Consider the following 25602-nt stretch of genomic DNA (forward strand, 5'->3'; position numbering starts at 1 on the left):
GTCCAGCTGAGAGTTGAAAAGTTTTTCTTTATTTTAATATTTTATTTCCATTCAAGCAGGTTCTAGCTTATTTGACAATCCCCTTCACGTTGCTCACATGCTAATCAATAGTAGAAGTGTCCAAGTTTATGTGGCCCGGTTAAAAAAAAAAAAAGTTTCTTCACTCGTTTTTGGGTGTTTAAATATGATAAAATGGTTGTTATAAATATGATAAATATTATTATCAATATAAAAGATATGAATTTAAGCACGTTAAAACATATTATTGGGATATAATTAAATTTCTAATGAGATTGTAAAAATTATTAAAAATATTTTATAATTTAAAATTGAACAACATTAAAACTATATTTTTATTTAAATTTTATAATTATTTTAAATTTTAAAATATTTTATTATTTAAATTTAATTCAAACCTACATGTGAAAATCTACAAAGGTAATTGAATTCAAATTATATTAACATCACTAAGTATCCAAGCAGCTTTGTAACTGCACTTTCGTATATTTATTATAACATGAAGTAATAACTAAATGGTATGTAACAACTAGATTTTATCCCCATGATTCTTAAGTCATATATCACATGATTTTTCACATATTATCAGTACGATCGAGTGACAACGTATAATTTCATAAATTGGCAAAGAACTCACTTTTGAAGTTGAATTTTTCGACATTGATGAAAATCGGGTTATTACATATTTATAAGATAATTATTAGTTGTATTGGTGCACTTATTAGAAATGTCGATGTTATGGTTTGTTGTTTGAAATTTTCAACGTGACGTAATTTAATGGTGTGTTTGGTTTATATTGTGTAATATTTCACATTGTAATTCCCCATTCGGGATTAAAATTGCCTTATTTGGATCCAAAACATTTCCACATTTTCATAATCTCGTATTCTCAAATAGCATTAAGATGATGGAATATAGGCTGCAATCTAAGTACCACCCATCTTTTAGGTTATCTTATTATTATATTATAAGCGAAATCTAAAAACTTGAATCAATTTGCCATTTGTTTTTATTGCTTTAATCAACGAATGAATTTGAGTTTAAAAGATTAACCACCAAATGACTTTGATAAGACAACACACCTGATTGATATGCAAATATGGAGTGGGAAAAAGTTGACACGGACACACAATCGTTGATGTATCTATCAATGACTCGTTAGTTTGTATCAGTTCCTGATTCGAGAAAATCATCCTCCATCACATGGACATGATTGTTTGTTCATCCTATTCTACTTGTAGTATGTTGCCAATGTGGGTTTATGTATCTCTAGTAACATGATAAACACTAATGGATACACAACTATTTTGGAAAACCTTGAACCAACTTAAGCTATTGTATAATCTGATTAGTTCGATGCCACTTAACGATAGGAAAACATACAAGTGCAATGAATGCTTTCCGTAGACAATTGTGCTCGTATCATTCTAAAAATACTATGACATTAATCACTTTATTCCGGTACGACATCCACACAAATTATGAGCAATTATGCTAAATACAATTATATTAATTTTATAAAAATATATATTAATGAAAAAAGGAGTGTATTGATAACTCACCGATTCAAAAGCATGTTGATCGATTTGTTATCGAAGTATATTTATATATATGCAATTGAGATATATTTGCATATATATAATAATATTAAAATTACTCAAAAAATATAGATAAACTTAAAAAATATATTAAAATATACCAATACGGGTACATATCAATATAAAAAACACTCTTAACATATATATTTGTATGGTATTTAAATTTTATAAATTTATGATTTTCCTAAATATTATAAATTTCTGTATTATCTTTAAAATTGAATTAGTAATTATTATAAACATGTTTATCTCTTTTTACATGTTAATATAAAATAAATAAAAACTCAAGATTTAAATACTGATACAATAAATTTTAAACATTTTTAGATTTAATTATACCATTTAATAAAAATCATTTAATTTTTAATAAAATTTTAATAGACATTTAATTCTATCATTTTAATAAAATAATCATTTAATTTTTATATAAACTTTTAAAATGAAAAAGGTTAAATATTTCATAGGTCATTGTACTATTTACAATTTTAAAATTTAGTCCCTATATTTTATTTCTAAAAATTTAGTCTTATACTTTTTTTAAATTTTAAAATTCAGGTCTAATTATTAACATTATTATTATATTTGTGAGTATGACATTTTGAAAGAGTAAAAATACTAAAAACGATGTTATAATAAACTTAAATTTAATAGTGATAAATTTAAACTTTAATTTTAAAACATGAAAAATAGAGGACTAACTTTCTAGAAATAAAAGTATAAGGACTAAATTCCATGTTTATGAAGAGTTTAGAGACTAGGGATATATTTTACCCTGAAAAAAACCCTTCGAAAACGTTTTCGAACTCTCTTCAACGCTCTTCGCTCTTCATTTTCGCTCCTTTCTGCTTCAACTTTAAGCCGTCTCTTTAAAAATAAAAATAAAAATAAAATCTCTAAGATTATATATAAATTAATTCGATCTCTGAAAATTAAAATTTCAATTTTCATTCTTCGAAAGCCAAAATCCCTCCATTCACCTTATCTTTTTTTTTTATAGAAAGAAATCCATTTTTTTTTCGTTTTCAGTCCCTTCTTCTTTATCACCTATTAGGGTTTGGTGCGTACAGTCTCTAGGGTTTTTCTGGAGTAACATTTATAGTGGTAGAGATTTTAGTGTTGGGGGTTATTTATTTATTGTTTGAGCAAAGTGCGATAGGAGTTCTTTTTTTCTTTTAAATATGGCGGCTGAGAAGCTTAAGGATTTGAGTCAGCCGATTGATGTTCCCTTACTGGACGCCACCGTCGCGGCCTTTTATGGCACCGGATCTAAAGAAGAGGTTGGCTCTTTTCTTTTTTAAAAGTTCTTTCTATATTTAGTTTTTTCTGTTGTCATTACTTCACTCTTTTGAGTGGGAATGAGCGGGGAAACGTGTTTTTGAAAGTTGTTTTCTGTTTGGTTCCCGAGAAAGTAAGGAAGAGTGTGGGAGATTTTGGGTTTATAAGGTTTAATTTAACTTGGCATTTACTAAAAAGTGGAGAAGCTGGGGGACATGGGATTTTTTGTTTGTTTGTTTGAATTTCTAGGGTTTAACGGGGAGTAATGCTGTTTTTTTTTTTTTTACTTTTATATTATGGCTTTAAATTTCTTTCTGGTCTGCTGGATAATGTGGGCTAAATGCAGTGGTGCTGCATGATTACAGGAGTAAAAATTGTCACTCAATTAGTTCATTGATGAATATGCACTTTAAATTCGTAGACAACTTATATAATTTTATCAGTACTAAACAACAAGAGAAAGTTTGGCCAAAAAAGAAGAGAAAGTTGAATTTCATTTATTTCATTTTATTCTCTCGTAATATAATTTGTGTTCTTTTGTCAATCTAATAAGCTGAGTTGATAAGGTGTATGCAATTTTTTTTTTCTCAATTCTTAGAGTTCTGCTTCGGTTTCTCTTTAGTTAAACATGTTCTGTTTGGTTGTACACACTGGAGAATTGTAGAAAGAGCTGACTGTCTATGACTTTAGTACTGTAGGTTGCCGCCCTTGATAAATTCTAGGAATAAGCAAGTTCTGTAAAGTGTCAATTTTATAGTTTTGATAAACATTCTTCTAAAAACTGGCAAATCGTCACTTAAAATTTTGTTCTGGAGTTAAATTTTCTGTCGTGTGTTTATTATGTTTTTGACAACCTTTTTGAAGTTAAACTCAGTAGTTAAATGCACTTTTCGGTTAAAGTTGTTAACGAGGTACCCTTGTTTGTAGGAGCAAAAGACCTTTAAATATTTAATGTTTCCTTATTGATTAACAATCTGAAGTCTATTCTCTACCCTCTTTAAAAAATAAAAAATAAAACATAAAAACTCCTGAGCCTAGCCTAAAAGAAAACCAGAAGTCTAACATCTCATTTACATGTCAGTAATACTCCGTCTCCACCTTGTTTTGGTCAAGCATTATCATTTTTTTTTGTTGCAACATTGTTAAAAGTGCTTGAATGATCAGATAGTCACTACAACTATCATATTTCCGGAATTTAACGAGTCTCCTTTCTATTTTTCATATATGACATGCTTGCAACATTGTTAAAAGTGCTTGAATGATCAGATAGTCACTACAACTATCATATTTCCGGAATTTTACGAGCCTGCTTTCTATTTTTCATATATGACATGCTTCATTGGCCTATAGTTATGTTTTGGCTTGGTCTTACCAATATTGCTTTTTGACAATTTTTTCCTTGTGCACAACATCACAGAGAGCACAAGCAGATCAAATCTTACGACATCTGCAAAACAATCCAGATATGTGGCTTCAAGTTGTGCACATTTTGCAGCAGACAAAGAGCCTGAACACCAAGTTCTTTGCCTTGCAGGTCAGTCAAAATGACTGTTTTCTCTTTGATCTATAATAACAAGTACATCAATCTGGCCCAAGGGAGCTCTAGTTGACTTTCGTTTGTTGTCTGGTGGTGCTTGTACCTATAGTTTGCTCTTGCTCTTGTAGTTAGCTAGTTGATTGATAGTTTGCAAGAACTTTTTCTAACAAATGACTAGAGTATTGCAAATTAGTGATGATTTTGGGGAGCTTTTCTTGTGCTTTGCCTACAGGTTCTTGAAGGTGTTATCAAGTATAGGTGGAACGCGTTGCCTGCTGAGCAACGAGATGGAATGAAAAATTACATTTCTGAAGTCATTGTCCAGGTGAAATATATCTTAATTGTTGTTTTCTCTTTAGGACTGAGGAATCTGAAAAATTTGTACATTTCATCCTCTTTGCATTTAATTCTTGCATGTCCTTTTTCCTGTGCTAGTTGTCAAGCGATGAGGCCTCCTTTCGAGCAGAAAGGCTGTATGTCAACAAGCTTAATATCATATTGGTCCAGGTATAACTTTCTGCCTTGTTAAAAATGTATTTCTTAATAGTTTACAGGATTGCTTTATAGTTCATTGAGTTTGAAACAACTTAGGAGGCTGCAATTGGGGCTTAATCTGTCTGCCCTTTTTATTTTTTATTGTTATTATTTATCTATGGTAGGGGCGTAAATGACCTGGCTCAAATGAACAAAGCTTTGTTTGTGTATGTTTGTTTATTTTTGAAGTTGTTCATGTTCAGTTGACCTTGGTTCATTTGCTATTTGGTATGTTTAGGCTTGGTTCATTTAATGTTTGTGAACATGTTCATTTATATGTTTGTGAACATTAAGCGAACATGTTCACTAACAGTAAGCCAAAAAAAAAAAAAGAAAAAACTAAATTTAAATATAAAAATAGTGTTAAAATATTGTTAAGTATTTTTCATAGGAAAATATCATCTTTAAGTAAACGAGCTTGTTCGTGAACATAAATGAACCGAACACACCTCTGTTCAAACTGTTACATTTATTAATTGAGCATAAGTTATTTGTTCATGCTCGTTTATTTAGTTTAATAAACAAACATATATGACCATTACATGAACGGTTCACAGGTAGTTTGTCGAACACACTGTTCATTTACAGCCCTAATCAATGATGATGTTTACTAGTTATAAAACCAAAAATATTATTTCGATATCTTTCATGGTTACCCAACTGGTGAGTTTCTATGAATTTCATGTTTGAAGGTGTCACTCATATTACTTCCATAGTCTAAGATGAGAGGGTATTAAATATTACAATAATTTCATTTATTTGGTAATTGTTGTCCAAAACATTATATGCTTATTGGATATACAGATCTTAAAGCATGATTGGCCTGCTAGATGGCGAAGCTTCATTCCTGATCTTGTTGCAGCTGCAAAAACTAGTGAAACAATATGCGAAAATTGCATGGCAATACTGAAAGTAAGTTTTGTATTTGAATTCTTTCTTAGTAAAACTAGTTGCAGAATCTGATGGTAACATGAGCTTTTCTGTGGTTAGCTTCTAAGTGAAGAAGTTTTTGATTTCTCAAGAGGTGAAATGACTCAACAAAAAATCAAAGAGCTTAAACAATCGCTGAACAGGTGAAACTATTTTTCCTATTTTGAGGTATTAGGGTTATTTTCGTGGATGTCAATTTTGAGATTTCCTTTATGTTTTAGTTTCTGTTTGATAAATGTTTTTATTCTGCACTATTCTTGGATCTTCATTGGTAAGTTCTCTGTTTGTATTTTGTTCCCGTTGTGAAAAAATTTATATTCTGGTTTAATAGTGTCATATGTAAAATCAATATTTTCTGAAAGAGAATTCTGATTAAATTTCAAGCACATCTTTCTTCCCTTGGATATGCGCCACTTGAGTATCACATTAACAACTATGATTTGTTGCCGTGGCATGTTTGGGCATATGAGCTCATGGCTTGGACCGTAAAAAATTGGCAACATGATCTGAAATTAGTTCAAACTGTAAGTGAAAAACTGGTCTGAAAGGAACAGTGCCAAAGTGATTCCCTGCCCCCTAATTCCCAAATAGCAAGTTTGTCCTCTCCCTCTAAGCTATGTAATGTCCAGATTTTTTTAATCTACACGTAAAAAACTATTAAATGAACTGTAATCTGATGAATATAATTTTTGCCAGTATTAAAAAGAAAAAAAGAAGTGGGTTGAATGTCTCTCCTTTGCATTCTATTATTAATTCGCGTATTCACCTTGCTGCTCTGCATTAAGCAATGTTTATTCTTTCAAGCATGGTTTATGTTTTTGTGCAGTCCATCTCGCTAAATATTGTATTGGTTCTCTGCAGCGAGTTTCAACTCATTCATGAGCTATGCTTGTATGTACTATCAGCTTCTCAGAGAACCGAGCTTATACGGGCTATGCTATCCACGTTGCATGCATTTCTTTCATGGATTCCTCTGGGCTATATTTTTGAGTCAACATTGGTAAATAATTCTTGGATCTTTCAAATGGATTAGCTGTCAAATATGTCATGCATGAAGCTTTTTTGGTGAAGTTCTTGTATATTGTTGTTATCATTTGTTTCACATCTCATGCTGTATTTATATGTCTTACAGCTGGAAACGCTTCTAAAATTATTCCCTGTGCCATCATATCGAAATCTCACCCTCCAATGTCTAACAGAGGTTTTTTTTTTTAAAAAAAAAAAAAGATATTCTTAAATGAGTCAAGTTATATTGTTGTCACTCTAAGATAGAGCTTTATTTTATATTTGTGGTTGATTGCAGGTTGCGGCCTTAAGTTTTGGGGACTATTATAATGTGCAGTATGTTAAGATGTACAACATATTCATGGTCCAGCTACAGGTGTGTTGGCATGTGCTTTATAAGTTCAATTGAGATTTGCACTTCAAGCTTAGGTTTCCAGATTTTGTACATTTTTCTTTTTGGCTTACCATTTTTTATTTTATTGGGTTGACATGTAGATTTGATGTTGCTTTTCTTCATTGTGTTTTTTTTTTTTCCTTTTGTTTCCATTTGCTCTCTGGTTAATGTGTGGGTATGTTTTTGATCTGTTTTAGAGTATTCTCCCACCAACCACAAACATCCCTGAGGCTTATGCACAGGGAAGCAGTGAAGAACAGGTATATTTTCTGTCAGACAGTTCTTGTCTGTTTACATTTTAATATACTTCAAATTTGTCTAATAAACTCATTTTTTTATGTTACCTCCAGGCATTCATTCAGAACTTGGCACTGTTCTTCACTTCATTCTACAAGGTAAATTGCCTATAAAATCAATGAAGCTCCTCTTTATCACTAGGTGAAAGATGACTGATGAGAGATATTAGTTTAGCACCCACCAAGTCCCAAGTCTAAGTTGGTTGATGATCTCCTATATGTATTTTTATGCAGAGAATGATCAAATTCAAATATACGATCTTTGTGATCTTCTTTTCTTGTTTTGGTTTTGATGATATGAGTTACTAAAATTGTTTTTTGTTTTCAGTTTCACATTCGGGTGCTAGAGACTGCACAAGACAATATTTCTATGCTGTTAATGGGTCTGGAGTACCTTATTAACATATCTTATGTGGATGATACAGAGGTCTTTAAGGTACCATGGCAATTCAATGCTAGTTTTTGTAAATTATTTGTCATATCTGCTTGTTCCCCTTTTAACCTTTTTGAACTTGGTTTCTAAAGTATTATGTTGCTTGTCGTCTGGTCAAATAGGTTTGCCTGGACTATTGGAACTCCTTGGTCTTGGAGCTATTTGATGCACATCATAACATGGATAATCCTGCAGTAACTGCAAACATGATGGGACTGCAGGTATTGAGATTATTTATGATACTTTTAAGCATTTATTATGAAGTATATGGAATGCAGAAAGACTGCTTTGAATCTTCATTATAGCTCAAGTGTTATCAAGAACATCGTATAACTTTTCTCTTTGCCATTTTTATCAATATCTTCATTATTCTCTGGGTTTACTGAGGTGTGCCTACTGGATACAAATGGCATAGGGGCACACCTTTATTCCCTGAAATCCAACTATTGATATATATTAGGAAGTTTGAAAGAAAATCATGTTGAACTGTATGTTTAGATGGATGACTTGTTAGATAAGATCCCCCTCTCTCTCCCCTTTCCCCCCCTCTAAAGTACTCTACTTCCTATATTGATCAATATGGAAATTGGTATTAATTCTGGATAGCATGGAGTTAGTTTTTGATTATTGTTGTAAATAGATGTTGTTGGCTGTATTTTCAGTGAATATTGAACTACTACAATATTGCCAGCTCTAGATTACTGTAGAAGGGTCACTCATTTCTTGTTAATGGTTGAGTTGGACAGGTGCCGTTGCTTTCTGGTATGGTTGATGGCCTTGGTGCCCAGCTTCTGCAACGCCGCCAACTTTATGCTGGTACGATGTCAAAGTTGAGAATGCTCATGATCTGTCGTATGGCTAAGCCTGAGGAGGTTCTGATAGTCGAAGATGAAAATGGAAATATTGTTCGAGAGACAATGAAAGATAATGATGTTCTTGTTCAGTATAAGGTGATGAATATAGATGAATAACTTCCATGAAATTTAATTCCCATTTTGGTTTCTTCTTAAGAAAGTTCTATTGGTTTTCTTCTTGATATTATTTGTATGCTTCACTTTGTAAGATGTCTACTAGATGTGTTTAGCTTGTCTAAGGATGCTGTAAATAAAAATTTCTTTTATTTTCAAAACATTACACAGCACTATGCAGTGCAAACACTTCAAAGCTTTATTGTACCAACAGCTGATGTTTTAGAAGTTTATGTTTTGTTATTATGATATATATACACGTATTAAGAATCAGTTGTTTTTTCCTGGTTTCCGTTGTTCATGAAGTTTTATGTTGCAGATTATGAGGGAGACTTTGATCTATTTGTCTCACCTAGATCATGAGGATACTGAAAAGCAGGTATAGTACTAAGAGACATTATATTTTTCTGATCTCTTAAAGTTAAATGATGTCTTGTACTGCTTTCTGATCTAATTTTCCCGAGTCTGGGCGTGTATTGTGTTTGCTGATAAAAATGAAAAAGTTATCTTTCCTTCATCATTTGTAAACAACATAGACCTGTCAAGAGCTAGGTGGTGGGCCAAGCCTTTGATACGGTATTCGTGTGGGCCCTGCCCGAGTTGATAATTAATAATAAACTAATATTTTATTTAAGTTTAATTATATAAATATATAAAAAATTGATATATATTATTTTTAAAATGGTGAAATGGGTTAGTGGATCAGCTTGGTTCAGTCCTGGACAAGGAAAGTTAAATTTTTTTGGGCTGCAGCCCCATCCATCCAAGCACCATGGGTGCATCAGAGGAAAAAAATATATCTCTCTAATTCTGAGAACCTAGGGAGAATGTAGGCGTCCACTATAGTTCAGTCTTGGATCTTTGTTTTTGTTTTGTTTTCTTCTTCTCTCCCTCCGTTTCCCCTCTGGGGTCTTATGTAGTAACTATTTTCTATTCATTTTTTTTTCTAAACTGTCACAGTTTTTTAAATTATATGATTAAATTTGGATTTGTTTCATTATCTATGTGATCCAGATGCTAAAGAAATTGAGCAAGCAATTGAGTGGTGAGGATTGGACTTGGAACAATTTGAACACATTATGCTGGGCAATAGGATCTATTTCTGGTTCCATGATGGAAGATCAGGTATCATTTAGACCAAGAAATGTTGATCGTTATACATGATGTGATTAGTCACTTATGCTTCTACTTGCATGAGTTGCTTGCCCCTCCTACTTATATGCATTATGCTGATGTATGTTAAAATGTTTGGTGCTCATGGCAGGAAAACAGGTTTTTGGTAATGGTCATTCGTGATTTGCTGAATTTGTGTGAAATCACTAAAGGGAAAGACAATAAAGCTGTTATTGCTAGTAACATTATGTAAGATATATAATTTCAAGCGTATTTGTAGACTGTTTTGTTGATTTTCATGACTACAATTTCCATTTTAAGCATGCTACATTTCTTTACAATCTGTGCGTTTATTTGGATGGCATGACTATTTTTGGTCACCTTTGTTGTGTCATGGGCTTATTTGTGATTCTGAGATCCCAAATGAATCTTATTTACCAAGTTGCTTATATTAATTTAATGTTTGCCTTGGTTTTATTGTAGGTATGTCGTTGGACAGTATCCAAGGTTTTTAAGGGCTCACTGGAAATTTCTGAAAACTGTTGTAAATAAGCTGTTTGAGTTCATGCATGAAACACATCCAGGAGTTCAGGTAAACTAACTGTAACAACAGGAAATAAATCTTATCTTCTGAAATGTTTGAATTGATGGTGAATTTTGTATGGTTAACATTGCTGATGTGCTCGTCATTGTAATATATATTTGTTATTGGGTATGACAAGCAAAGTATAATTGAATGTATACCAATAAGTACAAATTTGCCTTTTATATAATTGTGTTAACAATCATATAATTATGTTATGATTTTGCTACTGTTGATGATAATACGAGATTGTAGCTATTGTTTGTACTATAATGTCCTAATATAACATGCCGCGCTCTTCAGGATATGGCCTGTGACACATTCTTGAAAATTGTTCAGAAATGCAAGCGAAAATTTGTGATTGTTCAGGTATCATCTACTTTGGCATTTAAACTCTACGGTTATTATTTCGTACATATTGCTTGTATGTTTTTGCACACCTGTGTTGAAGCCTGTTATATTGATGAATTCTGTCTTGTTAATTTCAGGTTGGAGAAAATGAACCATTTGTATCTGAACTTCTATCTGCTCTTGCAACAACAGTTGCTGATCTAGAGCCTCATCAGATCCATACCTTTTATGAATCTGTATGCCTCTTTTAAATGCCACTACTGTTCAGATCCTTGCATGTCCATTCCGTCGCTGGATGAGCTAATTTTTCCTTTTTCTATTTTAATTTAAATTTCAGGTTGGGCATATGATTCAAGCTGAATCTGATCCCCATAAGAGAGATGAATATTTGCAGAGACTGATGGCGCTCCCCAACCAGGTTTGTCATCGATAGAGGAACGGTTACCTTTCTTTTTTTGCTCGTATATGTCCATTTGCCTGTGTCATTGCAGGCAAATGTGCTGAGGTTGTGCTGGTAGTCTGTTTCTTAAGGTATAGCTTGTTATGCAGAAATGGGGTGAAATTATTGGGCAGGCACGTCAGAGTGTTGATGTCCTTAAAGATCAGGATGTGATAAGAACTGTACTAAACATACTGCAGGTATTCATATTTTATATGAAGTGTCTTCATTTCTGTTGATTTTCTTATGGAGCATAATTTGCCTTGTTAATTTTTCATATTATTGGTAGGAATCTGCCTTTTGCTGAAATATAAACCTATGCTTTTTTGTCTGGATCTATTGCATTGTACAGAGTAAAAAATAGAAATCTATAAGGTAGTTCATTGTTGAAAGTTTTTCATGTAAATGGATGGAGGGCAGGATTGTTAATTGTTGTGATAAGTTAATGGTTTATTTCCATGTATCTGTTGACTGAAGTCTTTGTTGGTGGATTTAGGAAGGTTCTTTCCTTGCAGACTTGTTATTTCTGATGTATACATGCTGTGGTAATAATTCAGTGCTTATTGGGATTTAGTGAGACTTAGACTGAGTCTTCACCTTGCAGACAAATACTAGTGTGGCCAGTTCTCTTGGAACATATTTCTTATCCCAGATTTCTTTAATATTCCTGGACATGCTCAATGTATACAGGTAAATCTGATTTAATTGTTCAAAATGCGAGTTTGAATGTGGAAATGCACTATTTCTCTTTTCTTGCTAATATGGGTAATTTCTGGTGCTGTAATGAATTGGACAGAATGTACAGTGAGCTTATATCAACTAGTATTGCAGAAGGTGGACCCTTTGCTTCAAAAACATCCTATGTCAAACTCCTACGGTGAGACCAAATTTTACAGGCTTGCTTTTCTTTGTTTGTTTTGTCCAAAAATTTCTCGTGTATTTATTGTGCTTTATGAGGCAGATCTGTCAAGAGAGAGACTCTTAAGCTCATTGAGACATTTTTGGACAAGGCAGAAGACCAACCACAAATTGGGAAACAATTTGTGCCCCCAATGATGGATCCAGTTCTTGGTGACTATGCTAGGAATTTGCCCGATGCTAGAGAATCTGAAGTTTTGTCACTTTTTGCTACAATAATCAACAAGTATGGTAGCCGTTTTATACGATCTTCCATTTTTAATAATTTAGTATTTAACATTAATCAACAACTTGTCAAGTACATGAAGCACTTATTAGTCCTTCAGATAAGTTCTTATTATGGAATCACGTATGCTTGATTTTCATATTTCTTCTAAGGCCCTACTGAAAGTTATATTAGAAGCCCTTGTTGTCTTTGCACATTAATCTTGCTAAGGTTGGTGCTGCTGAAAGAACTATCCTTTTCTTAGTCCCTTGTTAGTGAAAATAGTTTTATTTTCTTATTTTTGGATTTAAATTGTTTAAGGCTAAGTACAACATTCTATTTGTGCCCAAAACATAGCAACGTTTACCTTCTGTATATCATACTCGTTATTGCTGAAGTAATGCCATTTCTCTTTAGTATTGTTTATTTTTGTTGTCAGTTTTAGTATATCTTGCATTTCTTATCTTTTTGGTCCTGTTGCTTATGCATGAAGGTACAAAGCTGCAATGATAGATGATGTTCCCCGTATATTTGAAGCTGTTTTCCAGTGCACGTTGGAGGTGAGTCTTTTATTTATATATTTATTCCACGCATGAGGATGATGAGCTTAGGATGTTGTCTGAAGGCAAAATTTCTTGAATGGGAATTATAAATGTATTAAGTTGTGCAATTATCAGAACAAGCACGTCAAGATTGAGTATGAATTCCTGTAGACATATCATTAAATAAAATGCAGGTTCCACAAAAGTTATATTCTGTTATTTTATTTTTAATGGTATAATATTTCTAGATCGTTTTCTCATTTCCTTAAGATTTGATAAAATCTGGAATCTTACTATGTGAAATAGAGGATATTTCACCTGTCATAAATGCATTATTTGATAATATCCTTGCTGAAAGTCTGATGTTGCTGTCAGTTAAAGCTGAAATGTTATAGTTTGTTGCTATATTACTAGGACTTGGGGTGAGTGTTGGATACCTTTATGTTTGTGAAATGGTTATTGTTAATTTTTTTTCTATAATTGCTACGTATATGAGGACTCTACTCCCATATCTGTCTGAATAGCATGGGTGCAACCATTTCGAGACAATGAAGAGTTGTACTAACATGGGTTTATTCTTAAGCTGCTTTGCTTATAATTTCTTTTGTTGCCATGTCCTGCAGATGATAACCAAAAATTTCGAAGATTACCCAGAGCATCGCCTAAAATTCTTTTCATTGCTTCGTGCCATTGCTACTCATTGTTTCCATGCACTTATTCAGTTGTCAAGTCAGGTTGTTGATAGAGTTTTTTTACTGATCTATTATTGCTGGCCTGTAAATAAAAATGATATGTTGCTTTAAATTTCTTTTTCAGTCTAAGCATTTTTTTTCCTTTTTTCCCCCAGCTATTAATGGATAATCTAATTCCGATTTGGTTTTGTTGGATGTTTGAAAGAGTTTTATGTCGATTGTTGTTTATTATTAATTCTTTTTTTCATGCATCTTCATCAGCAACTAAAACTTGTTATGGATTCAATTGTTTGGGCATTCCGACATACGGAGAGAAATATTGCCGAAACTGGTTTAAATCTTCTACTGGAGATGCTGAAAAACTTTCAGGTCTGACAATGTTATGGTTTTGCATATTTTATATCCGTGTTGATTTATTAACCGGATGCTGAGTTCTCGGTTTTGGTAACTTGGCAGGCTTCTGAATTTTGTAACCAGTTCTACCGAACCTACTTTCTGACTATTGAGCAAGAAATTTTTGCCGTCTTGACAGACACATTTCACAAACCTGGCTTTAAGTTGCACGTCTTGATTCTACAGCAGCTGTTCTGCCTGGTAAGTGCTTTGCCTTGTTTGCTTCGATTTTGGATCTGGTTAATCTTAGTTAATGAAATATATTTTCAGGTTGAGAGCAGTTTATTGACTGAGCCCTTGTGGGATGCTGCTACAGTTCCATATCAGTATCCAAATAACGGAATGTTTGTTCGTGAATACACGATAAAACTTCTTAGTACATCATTTCCCAACATGACAGCAGCTGAGGTATAATAAAAGGTTCACATCCAATCAATTTATTGTGTTATCTACAGTGATGATATAATCTGATCTATTCGAATCTCAGGTCACTCAATTGGTGAATGGACTATTTGAGTCAAGAAATGATTTGTCAACATTTAAGAATCACATACGGGACTTTCTTGTGCAATCAAAAGAATTTTCAGCTCAGGTAAAAACTAAATGCTCCATAAGGGGGAAAAGCAAACCTTCTTAGCTTACGAGTTTGTAGAGAGATTGATGATATTCAAGGTGGAGTTTTATGTGGTTTGCTTCCATGAAAGATCTGATCTTTTAGCTGTATTTTCTGCAGGACAATAAAGATCTCTACGCAGAAGAAGCTGCTTTACAGAGGGAAAGAGAACGACAACGGATGCTTTCAATCCCAGGGCTGATTGCCCCAAATGAAATACAAGACGAGATGTTGGACTCGTAGATGTAGCCAATTTTTGCCTTGGAAGCCAATTTCTTGAATTTTGACATGGGAGTTTAAGGTTGTGCTTTGATTTAACGCCCATATCCCTGAATGTAAACAGATGCACCATTTTTTGCCCATTGTTACTAAGCTGCAGTTGCCATTGCTTCACAAGTCGGGCTGCTGGAGATGCTCCCTGTATGTCAACCAGAAATGTGTAGAATATATTTAGGTAGGGATATATAAATATTTCTAAATACAATCCGAGTCATTATAAAGTCTCAGTCATTATAAAGTCTCATCACACAGCTTGATATTTGTACCATTTAGATGACTCATTTCGAGGTATTCTTAGATTCATACCTAGGTTAAAAGGCCAAAACTAACCTTGGAAAGTTGTGCAGACGTTTTTTTGTTTGATTTGAGTTAAAGCAGAAAGCCATTGTTATGTGGTTTCAGTTTCAGTGTTTGGCATACGGGGCTGTCTTTTTTTCTTTTCAGCTTTATAGTTTCCAAAGTGAAGAAAATGTACTTTTTAACTTGGTTATATAGTGCGCTTTATTTATCTATTACTTGGTTCCAGTTATTCCTCATAGGGTTTTCGGTTGTGACATGAATGGCAAATTCCATGGATTGGTTTGGCTGAGTGGAGTACGAGTCTGGATAACTATTCCGGCTATATTCCTCAAGATGGGTCTAAATGAGACAGAATTGTAGGAAACACATATATTATTTCTTTTCAATCATATTAATAATTTTATCTTGAATTTTAAGATTTTATTTGTATTTATTTTTTAAAGATAATATTTATGTGACATTAAACTATTAGAAAAGAGATACAAATGATGTATTATTATTATAGACAATCCCTTACCCTTCAAATAGTCTTATTTTTCTTGAAAATGCACAAACAATAGAAATTAAATTAATGCAGAAAAGTCGAGTTTGGGTGATTTAAGGTTTGGGCAAATGGGAAAGAATATGTACAAAAATGAGGCAGTGGCCAATGTAGATCTATGAAAGGCAAACCAAAAAATGTTTATGCACGCTTCCACATCATCATAATATTAATATGGCTTAATGCATAAAGTATATTGTGTTTCCTATTTTGTTTGTTATAATTTATTAAAATTTCTCTTCATTTTTAGTTTGATGTTTTTGTTTTTAGTGCTTTTTGGACATTAAAAAAAACTCATCTTGAATATCTAACCACGATGTCACAATAATGTCTAAAACAGAACTTTTAGAAATGAAAAAACATATAGGAGTTGCATTTTTAAAAATTACTAAAATAATTAAAAATAAAAATTGTAAAAAATATTAAAAATTGTAGCAGTTTTTTTTTTCTTCTGAAGTAGAAAAAACTATAAAAAAAAAAACTATGCTTGTCATTTTCATTGATGGAGAGTCTTCACTTCTTTGTCATGTTTGTTTATCATCAACCCTTTCATACTTTCAGGCACTATTGAATCGTCACTGTCAGCTTTTCATCAACATGGTCCCTGTTATGGCCACCATAAGCATCTTCATCATCAACTTGTTCACTGTGTACGTCGCCGTCGTCAACCAATGTACACTGTAGTGTGCCATTCTTCGATGCCTTCATAGATTTTGGAAGGCTCCATTGCAAAGAATTACTAGAAAAAAAAGAAAGAGCTGTCAAAAGAATGTGAAATTTATCTTAAATTTGAAAGCCCAAGATTTGTATATGTATAATTCTAATTTTCCAATCTCCTACAATTTCTAATAGTTTCTTAAAATTTTATAACTTTTAAAAAGTTTTTAATATTTTTATTTTAAAGATTTTTTTTTTATTTTTGAATGAGGTCATACGTTGTGATGTCATCTTACTATATGTGACAATTTATGATAGGATAAATATTTTAACCTAATTTTTAACATTTAAAGGACTAAATTGAAAATTTTGACAATATCAACGACTGAAGGAACTATAAAGTGGGTTACAAATGGGAATGGTTGACAATTGAGAAAAGTGAGAAAAGAAAATATATAAAAATCAGTTTCTATGTCATTTTCTCAAATTTCCACTATAAAATATTTTCTTTACTCATTTTTCAAAAGATTATCATTTTTTATTTTTCCATCTTTCTACTTTTATCCACTAATTAAGGCTTTATTTAGTAAAGTAAGAAAAATTGGAGAGAAGGAAAAATGATGAGATTTGAGAAAAGTAGAAAAAAATATGGGCATAATACATAATTTACATAATTTAGTGTTCGAGTTTGATATTTTTAAATGCTATATTTAGGATTAGATTTTTAAAGTTACAAATTTGAGTAAATGTATAATGTTTTTTGTCGAATATTATTAGTTACTGAATTTTGAGGATTAATGATAAATTAATAAGAATTAAAAAATTACACAAGCTTATGTTGGTCTAATTTTAATTTAACTTGTATCTATATTATTATATATTGTTAAAATTTTTAAAGATTAATTATTATGATATATTAATATATATATATAAAGTTGGGTGAGCTTATAATATAAATAATATACCATTTTATTTAATTGTTAGTGTTACTATATGTAAAAGCATTTACAACATGATAAACCCTACTACATATGTATATTGGTTACAAATCAAAATTCTTTGTACCTTTCCATTTCCCCAAAATGTGCTTATGATAATTAAACATGCCATACTATTAGTAAATATATTATAATATATTCTTGATTTTTTTTTGTATAATTATATGTGTTTTCATCCGTTTTATGATATGAAAATAGTTTTATTCGGATCGAATGATATTCAAGTGAAACCCTCTCAACAACATCAACTTTAAATTATATAATTAATTAATCGAGTTAATAAATATTAAATTTGTTCATAGATAGGTGGGATAAGATATTAAAATGCTTTGTGATTGTTCAACTATGATTTAATGCAATTGGCGAAATTTATTTCAACAATTAAAATAATTAATTTATTCTAAAAAAATCATACCAATTAAGGGTTAAGTTTAGAGGTGTTCATGGGTTCAAATTACACAAATATTTTTTAATCAAAAGTTTTAACTTTTGAATAGACGTAATTGATCACGATTTGACAAAACTACTATGCAACCTATTTTTAAAATGAATTCATTTTTTTATAAACTTTTTTTTCGAACATGAAATTTTTTGTTTTTGAATATTTTAAGTCAATATTAAATTATGATACGCAACTTTTTTTGTTGGTGAAATACAAAAATAAGGTAAAGGCTAAACAACAAACACGATTAATGTGATTGAAATTCAGGCCACACTTGGGGGGATGAACACCTGGACAATCAAACCATCACAGAAGCACTCTTGAAATAAAAACATTACTAAACGAGATGCTTTTGAATTTTCAAAAGTAACCAAAAATAGAAATAAAAAATTCTAACTTTTACTCAAAAGTACTTTTTGATTAAAAGGCATTTTTAAAAAACGTTATTAAACTAACTCTAAATCTATAATTTTTTTAAGTAAAAAATTATAATTTTGTTTTATGGTCACAGATTTTGGAATTCAATGTGTTGAAAATCCAAATGGAACTTTAATATAGTGGAAGAGTTGTTCACTTTTGTTTTTTCCTACTGTCACTAAGGAATCATGAAATGAAAATATTCCTTCTCCATCCTCTTATTTTAGCAAAGGACGTGATTGTCATACATTCAATTTAATCTGCAATTTCATAATAGGAAAAAGGGTTTTGATATTTCCATAATATATGGCTTCAGGTCTGCCAATATTACAAAAATCAGATTATTTTCACCAATCAAAACTCAGGTAAATGTCAAGTGAGGTATGCCATTGCAATCATCACTGCAACAGCTTTTAAGAATGGAAGTAAACTAACGAAAAAAGAGTGGGAATATAAAGACAAAATCTCAACTGCTGCACTACAGTACCTCAACTCCCCATCTTCCATCATTTCCTTTCATTAATTTCTCATCGGGTTCCCAAGTTTTATGGGTGGATCAAGTTAGCAATTAAGAAGAGTTAAAAAAATAAATTTTTTTTAAAGTGTTAGAATTAAATTATATATTTTTATAATAATAAAAATATAATTTTATTATTTTAATTTTAAAAAATTAAGTTAAATTTTTATCATTTTAATACTGTGCAAGTCACCACTGGGAGGGGGAATCCCCTAATTAATTTACCACTCAACCATTATTTTGATAAATGTAGTAGGTTTTATTCAACCTATTGCCCTACATAAGGCCAGTTCTTCATTGCTTTTGAAAAATGCTTTTGAAAAGTGCTGTGGAAAAGTGCTTTTGAGAAGTATTTTTGAGAAGTGCTTTGGAAAAATTTAAGTGTTTGATATTGCTGTCAAAAAGTGCTTTTGAAAAGTAAAATGTCTATTTTAGACATGATATTATAAAGTAACAAATATGTATTTAAATAATGTTCAAATTAGTTAATATTATGATATTTTAGTAAAAATATAAAAAATAATTTATTATAATTTATTGTTAATATTTTAATATATAATATTAATTTTAAATATTTCTAAGTAATTAATATTAATTAATTATTAAATTTAATTAGAATATATAAACTATATTTAAATATTTAAATATAATAATTAAATATTTGTAATTAGATATTGACACAATTGTATTATTTTAAAAATATTTTTTATTTTTAATTTATGCTTTTAACACATTTATAAAATTCATATTAAATAACCAAGAAAGAGAACACAAAATAATAGCATCAAACACATTTTAAGTCAAAAAGTAAGGTTAAAACGGTAAAATAATAGCCAAAAGTGCTTTTTGGCTGAAAAAAGTTAAAATTTACTGCTTTTTCATCTTTAAAAAAGTTCATCCCAAAAGTTAAAAAAGTTACCCCAATGATATGTGTTCTTCATTGCTTTTAAGAGAAAAGCATTTTTTTTAAAAAAAGTTCATCCCAAAAGGAATAGAGAACACACCCATAATATGGCCTACCTGCTTAATACTTAATTCATCTCACTTCTTTTAATAAAAAATGATGTCATCTCGTGAAACTATACTTGAGTTTATTAAATTATTTATTAATTTATGTTTTAATTAATAAAATAATTATTAAATTATTTAAAAATTTTAATTTAAATCATTAGATTCTTCAAAAGTTTTTATTTAAATCATTGGGTTATAATATTTTTCTTTTTAAAAGTTCAATTAGCGAGTTCCAAGCGACAATTCATTATCGGTATAGTGGATTAATACCCATTGATAAGTAGAACAACACACTTTAAATCTAAATTGATCTGAAACTCAGTGTCAAAGATAGGAGAACAAATTTGTTCACAGATATATAACATTTAAAGCTGTTTCGTGAAAAAAAATGAATTGTAAAAGAGAAATGGAAAAAGAACTTGAAATTAGTACAGATTATGTGAACTGAAAAGATTATATAACATCGATGTAAATAGAATAATTTATTTTTATATAAAGAAGATTTTTATTTCTTTTACATAATCTTTTAAAACAATTTTTTTAATTTTTTTATAAAAATTCATAATCATAATGTTATATATAATATTTTAAAACAAAAATTTGAGAAATCTTGTCAAAAATCCAAAATCTATATATTTTTTAAAAGCATCCTTGGTTTGTAGTGTTATGTTAGGGAGTTTGAAAATACTTGGCATTAATTTAGTTCTTACTTTGTTGATTTAAAGAGGTAGATAAGTACTTTTGGTACTTTAAATATAAACACCAATAATTGAGAGATGAATAATTTATTTTAAGTGAAAATATTATTATTATGAAATATTTTCTCATTCTTTAGAATATATATAAATTTATTCTGATTAAAAATAATTCAAAGTGTAGTACGAACTGTTTTATTCAAGTAAAGTTAGTTCCTTAAAATATTTTTGTATTCAAATTCACCGCACAGTTTTTTTTGTCACTTGAAATTGTAAAAATATGATTAATGTTTATTGAGAGTCGATTTATTTGGAAGAAGATTTCATTATATCATCCACTAAACAACTGTTTGATCTCCCTAATAATTGAAAGTATTATCATTCAATAGGATTTTGTTTTTCATACTCTATCAAAAACTGACATATTGTGGACTGTTGCTCGATAGGCATAATTCAGAGTGGAAAGCTTAAAATAATAATTAGGGAGCTAATCACCACACTAAAACTTTTTTTGTGAAGAAAATAACCAAAGTTTACATTAGCTTAAGACACTAGGTGGAACCTCAAATATCACTAACCCTTTTATTCTATCAAAGGTCATCTTAACTATACAATCAATATCCTTATTATTTTCTTTAGGAATATATTGTAAAAATCAATTATCAGTCTCCTTCAACTTTTGTTGAATTGCTTGATCAGTTTAGAATTCAAAGAAGACATAAATAATCTGAATCAACTTTGTTGCTTCTATACTATCGGTCTGAATCAAAATGTTCTCAAAATTTCTATTCAACATAATGTTCAAATCATCTAAAATTTTCCTTAATTCTACATCTAAGACTGAGCATTTCCCCATATATCTATTATAGCCACAGATCTACTTACCTTCTCGATTACGTAAGATACCACCTAAAGCAGCTTTACCAGAATCTATCTTATTATTTTATTATTATTGTGAAAATGTTAACCCACTTAGATGTGAGAATGTGAAAATGTTTACCAGAATCTACAGCTTTACTAAAACTTTAACCCACTTATATGTGAAAATGTTTATATATTTTATTATTATTATAGTTTAGATGTGTCCCTAAACTCTAAACATTTATTAATAATAAAAGATTTCGTGAACCACATTTTTAAATTGGACTAATATGCTTTTTAGTACTTGAATTTTACCTTATTTTTCAATGTGGTACTTGTAGTTTTTTTTCTTAATTTGGTACTTGAGAAAGCACGTGGATTTTTTATTTAAAGAATTAGTCAACATGTGGAAGCATCATATTGGTCCATACTGCCATGTCATATTTTCATTACGGTTTGAGGCAAACTGATCAATGGAGTGATTTCATAGGTACCAAATTGAGAGGAAAAAATTATAAACATCACATTAATGAATGATGTATAGTTTAGGTACTAAATTGTATATTAACCATTTTTAATTTAAAGTTAAAAGAGTAAACTAAGTTACTTTTAAATTGCAGCATCGACATTGTTGTCGATGCAGGAGGACATGAGGTCGAGTGCGTTAAAGCGCATTATCCTCTTATTTATGGGTTGGGAGGGGCTATGGATAGTTCTAAACATTATATTAAAAAGAGCATATATTACTAGACATAATCATGAAGTCATCTATCTAGGTCCGAAGGTTGACTAGAAAAGTAAATGCATTTGGACAAAAATATAGGTTCGAAAATGGATTCGGACCAAAAAAAGACCCATTTTCTAAATGGGTTAGGTCTAGGAAATTTTTTTTGGCTCGGGCTCGGACTCACTTGAATTTGCCTAATTTTTTTCCACTACTGTTTACTGTCAATTTGGTGTTGTTTTGTTGGGATTTTGTTATTATATTGCTACTATTTTGTTGTTATTGTTTTGGTATTGTATAACTCTTATTTTATTATTAATTTTGCTACTATTTTAGAGACATTTGATTGCTAAGTTGCAACTATCTTAATATTATTTAAGTATAAAGGCTTTCTTTAATGTATTTTCAATTTTCTAGAAACATTTTTATTTTAATATTTTTAGTGTATTTGATGTATTATATTTTTAAATTTATTTTTATATGAAAAATAATATTTTTTCACATATTTTATAGAAAATATTTCATCAAGTGTTTGTTTATTTTGGATTATCAAACATACATTTCACTTGATTTAATTTTTCTGTACCGATTTACTTTAAGTTAATTATTTAAAAATGAAAAAACAGTTTTTAAAACTAATTTTATTATTTAAACATTATAAAAATAATTATATTTATCATAAAATAAAATTTAATAAAAGTTTTTATTTCTTTGTAGAATTTACTGTTCCCAGCTTTAAATGGTAATGGAAAATATAGTCAATTGCCTTTTTCATTTCCCATCAGGAAATCATGTAAGCTTAGTCAAATTAAGTTGGAAATATGTGATTAACTAAATTATTTTATAATTTAAAAGAGGGTTTCGCGTGAAAAATGAGGCCTATTGAACTCATTACTTGACCATTGACTATGGATTTTCCATTTGTACAAAATTTTTGTTAGTGGCGTGTCACTTGGTAATGATTTTCTCTCTCAATTATATTAAAAAATTATTTATATTTGTTCGTGATTGGAACTCGTGGTTACCTTCTCAATAATATTATTTGTCGGATTACACCCACTTTCTGCTTAAAAATGTTAAGCGTTTATTTTATGATATATGATCAAGATTCATGACTGTCTCTCCTAACCCATATCCTCTACTACTTGTGGACAAGAGATAATAACTTCTCGAATTTGGAGTAGTCAGTCTATCAAAATTGTTATCTATTGACTTGATTGAAATAGTTATATGTTTATATAATAAATTTATATGAAAAAATAGTTTTATATAATTTTATAATTATAATTTTAAGATTTAAAGGTTATTAAAGTTGACATAATACCTTACTTTTTGCAAACGTGGCAAATGGTGACCCAAGAATGCTTGGAATAACTTAATTAATTTTTTTTTTTGTTGACAAGGACTCAATTGAATTTTCTAGCGAGAACTTTTTGACCCTTAAACCATATTATAATAATTTCATCGTCCTTTTATTTTTATTTTTATTCGTATAGATAATTATATTGAATTTTTAATCGATTTAAAATATTTAACTATTTTTTAATATAAAAACTAATCGTTAAATATATATTGATAATCACAATATTTTTGACCGATATAATATAAATATTAAATCGGTTCAATAACACATAATATTCCTCATCTTACCATTGAATTATTAAAATATAAATTATAGAACGGTAAATTATAAGAAAATTAAAATAAATCGATAAAGATATTACATAATATTCAAACATTACCCAAAGATTTTTTTATTGAAAAGATTAATATTAAAATATCGAATATTCTTTTGGTTTTATAAGTGTGGTTTGAATTAGAATATTAGTTGAGATTTGAGATAAGGTTAAATATTTCATTTTTAATTAGGTTTAGATCAACTAAGATTATTAATCAATTATATTTTTATTTAAAGTCATGGGCATAATTAGGGCTGGTACTGCCTGACACTTCTAAAATATTATGTCCTTTAAAATTTTAAGTTAGTAAAGGTAAAATTATACATTATTCTCGTAAAAATGATAAAAATTGATTTAATTATTTAAAAGTATAAAGTTACTAAAATGATGAAATTACATTTCTACAATCGTAAAAATACACTAAAAAATTTAATATTAGATTATCATTTTATCATTAAATAGTTTTTATCATTTTTATTAGTAATTGATGAAGGAAAAAAAAAAGAAAGTGAAAGGGAAAAATAATTTGAAAAATAACATTTAGGTTAAAATGCTTTAAAAATGCAATCATGACAAATTAGATTTGAAAAGAATAATTTTAGGTGGAGATGCTTTCATGTGGTGTTGGCTTGCAGGGCACTTCTTTTAGTTGTACGTTTAGATCTACTTTTTATGGGTTTTAATAATAAATTTTAGGATTAATATATAATTTGGTATTTAATTTTAGTATTAATATTTAATTAGTTATTTGAATTTTTTTCATAATTTGGGATCTAAAGTTGGTTTTAAGGTTTACTTTGGTACTTAAGTTGTTATAATTTGATATTTAAGTTTTTTTTTTTGTTTTATTACCTAAATTTGACTTTAATGTTTAATTTGGTATTTAAGTTTTTTTTTGTCCAAATTAGGTACATATGTTTTTTTACAAAAGTACACATGTCAAACAATAATTGGGTCGTTTGGTCTAGGTACCAAATTGGGGAAATTTTTTTTGAAGGAGGTCCCTAAAATCCTAAAATTTCCAAATGATTCAATGTCCGACTTGTAATTTTTTTAATAAAAATTGAGTGAGCAAAATATAAATTTACTAGTAGTTGAGAGACCTTTTAAAAAAATTATAAAATGTAATACAATAGAATAAAAACATATACTAGTAATAAAATAAAAAATTGGGGGTCCTTTTCTTTTCTTTTTTTTTTTCTGCACGCAATGTAGCGTTGATCAAATAACTTAAAAGGTTAAAGATTTTTTTTTCCACGTTAAAAGTTGAAAAATTTATTTTTCTAGTCTTGGGCCCTGGGCGGCCACACTCCCAAACTATCCTTAGGGCTTGGCTTAGATAGTAATTGGCTTTTTCGTGAAGAAAATGTAATGATTATTATGAGATAAAATAAGATTATATTTGGTGAATGAATTTAACTCAAAGATATTATAATATTCTATGAGGGTAACATACATATGACAACGCCATTAGACAATCACTTAATTAGTAATTTTGGTAATGATATGTAATAGGGAGAGCTCAATCTTGGTACTTTACTGGAGTGACTCATGACTAAATAATATTTTTAGAACTTAGTTACAAACTATTTGAACCCTAATTATATATGTTTAATTGACCATTTTACTAGCTTGGTATAGCCT

General features: G+C 29.8%; 1 protein-coding gene across 2 annotated transcripts; it reads left to right on the top strand.

Annotated features, from left to right (window-relative positions):
* The first annotated feature begins 2360 nt into the window (after nt 1–2360).
* LOC108469843 (protein EXPORTIN 1A) lies at nt 2361–15826 on the top strand. Of its 2 annotated transcripts, XM_017770906.2 has the most exons (32): nt 2361–2893; nt 4309–4425; nt 4661–4753; nt 4864–4935; nt 5767–5874; nt 5953–6035; nt 6754–6892; nt 7025–7093; nt 7196–7273; nt 7489–7551; nt 7642–7686; nt 7916–8023; nt 8143–8241; nt 8767–8970; nt 9308–9367; nt 10003–10113; nt 10253–10350; nt 10585–10693; nt 10988–11053; nt 11173–11271; nt 11373–11453; nt 11585–11674; nt 12079–12164; nt 12271–12351; nt 12436–12618; nt 13091–13157; nt 13763–13873; nt 14093–14200; nt 14288–14425; nt 14495–14632; nt 14712–14816; nt 14958–15826. In XM_017770906.2, the coding sequence occupies exons 1-32, from the start codon at nt 2795–2797 to the stop codon at nt 15078–15080; spliced, it is 3231 nt and encodes a 1076-aa protein (XP_017626395.1). In that variant the 5' UTR covers nt 2361–2794; the 3' UTR covers nt 15081–15826. The 2 variants fall into 2 exon arrangements, with proteins under 2 accessions (XP_017626395.1, XP_017626396.1); XM_017770907.2 differs by lacking the exon at nt 13763–13873.
* Nucleotides 15827–25602: the final 9776 nt, after the last annotated feature.

The sequence above is a fragment of the Gossypium arboreum genome, chromosome 8, assembly GCF_025698485.1.
Source record: "Gossypium arboreum isolate Shixiya-1 chromosome 8, ASM2569848v2, whole genome shotgun sequence".
Classification (NCBI taxonomy): Eukaryota; Viridiplantae; Streptophyta; class Magnoliopsida; order Malvales; family Malvaceae; genus Gossypium; species Gossypium arboreum.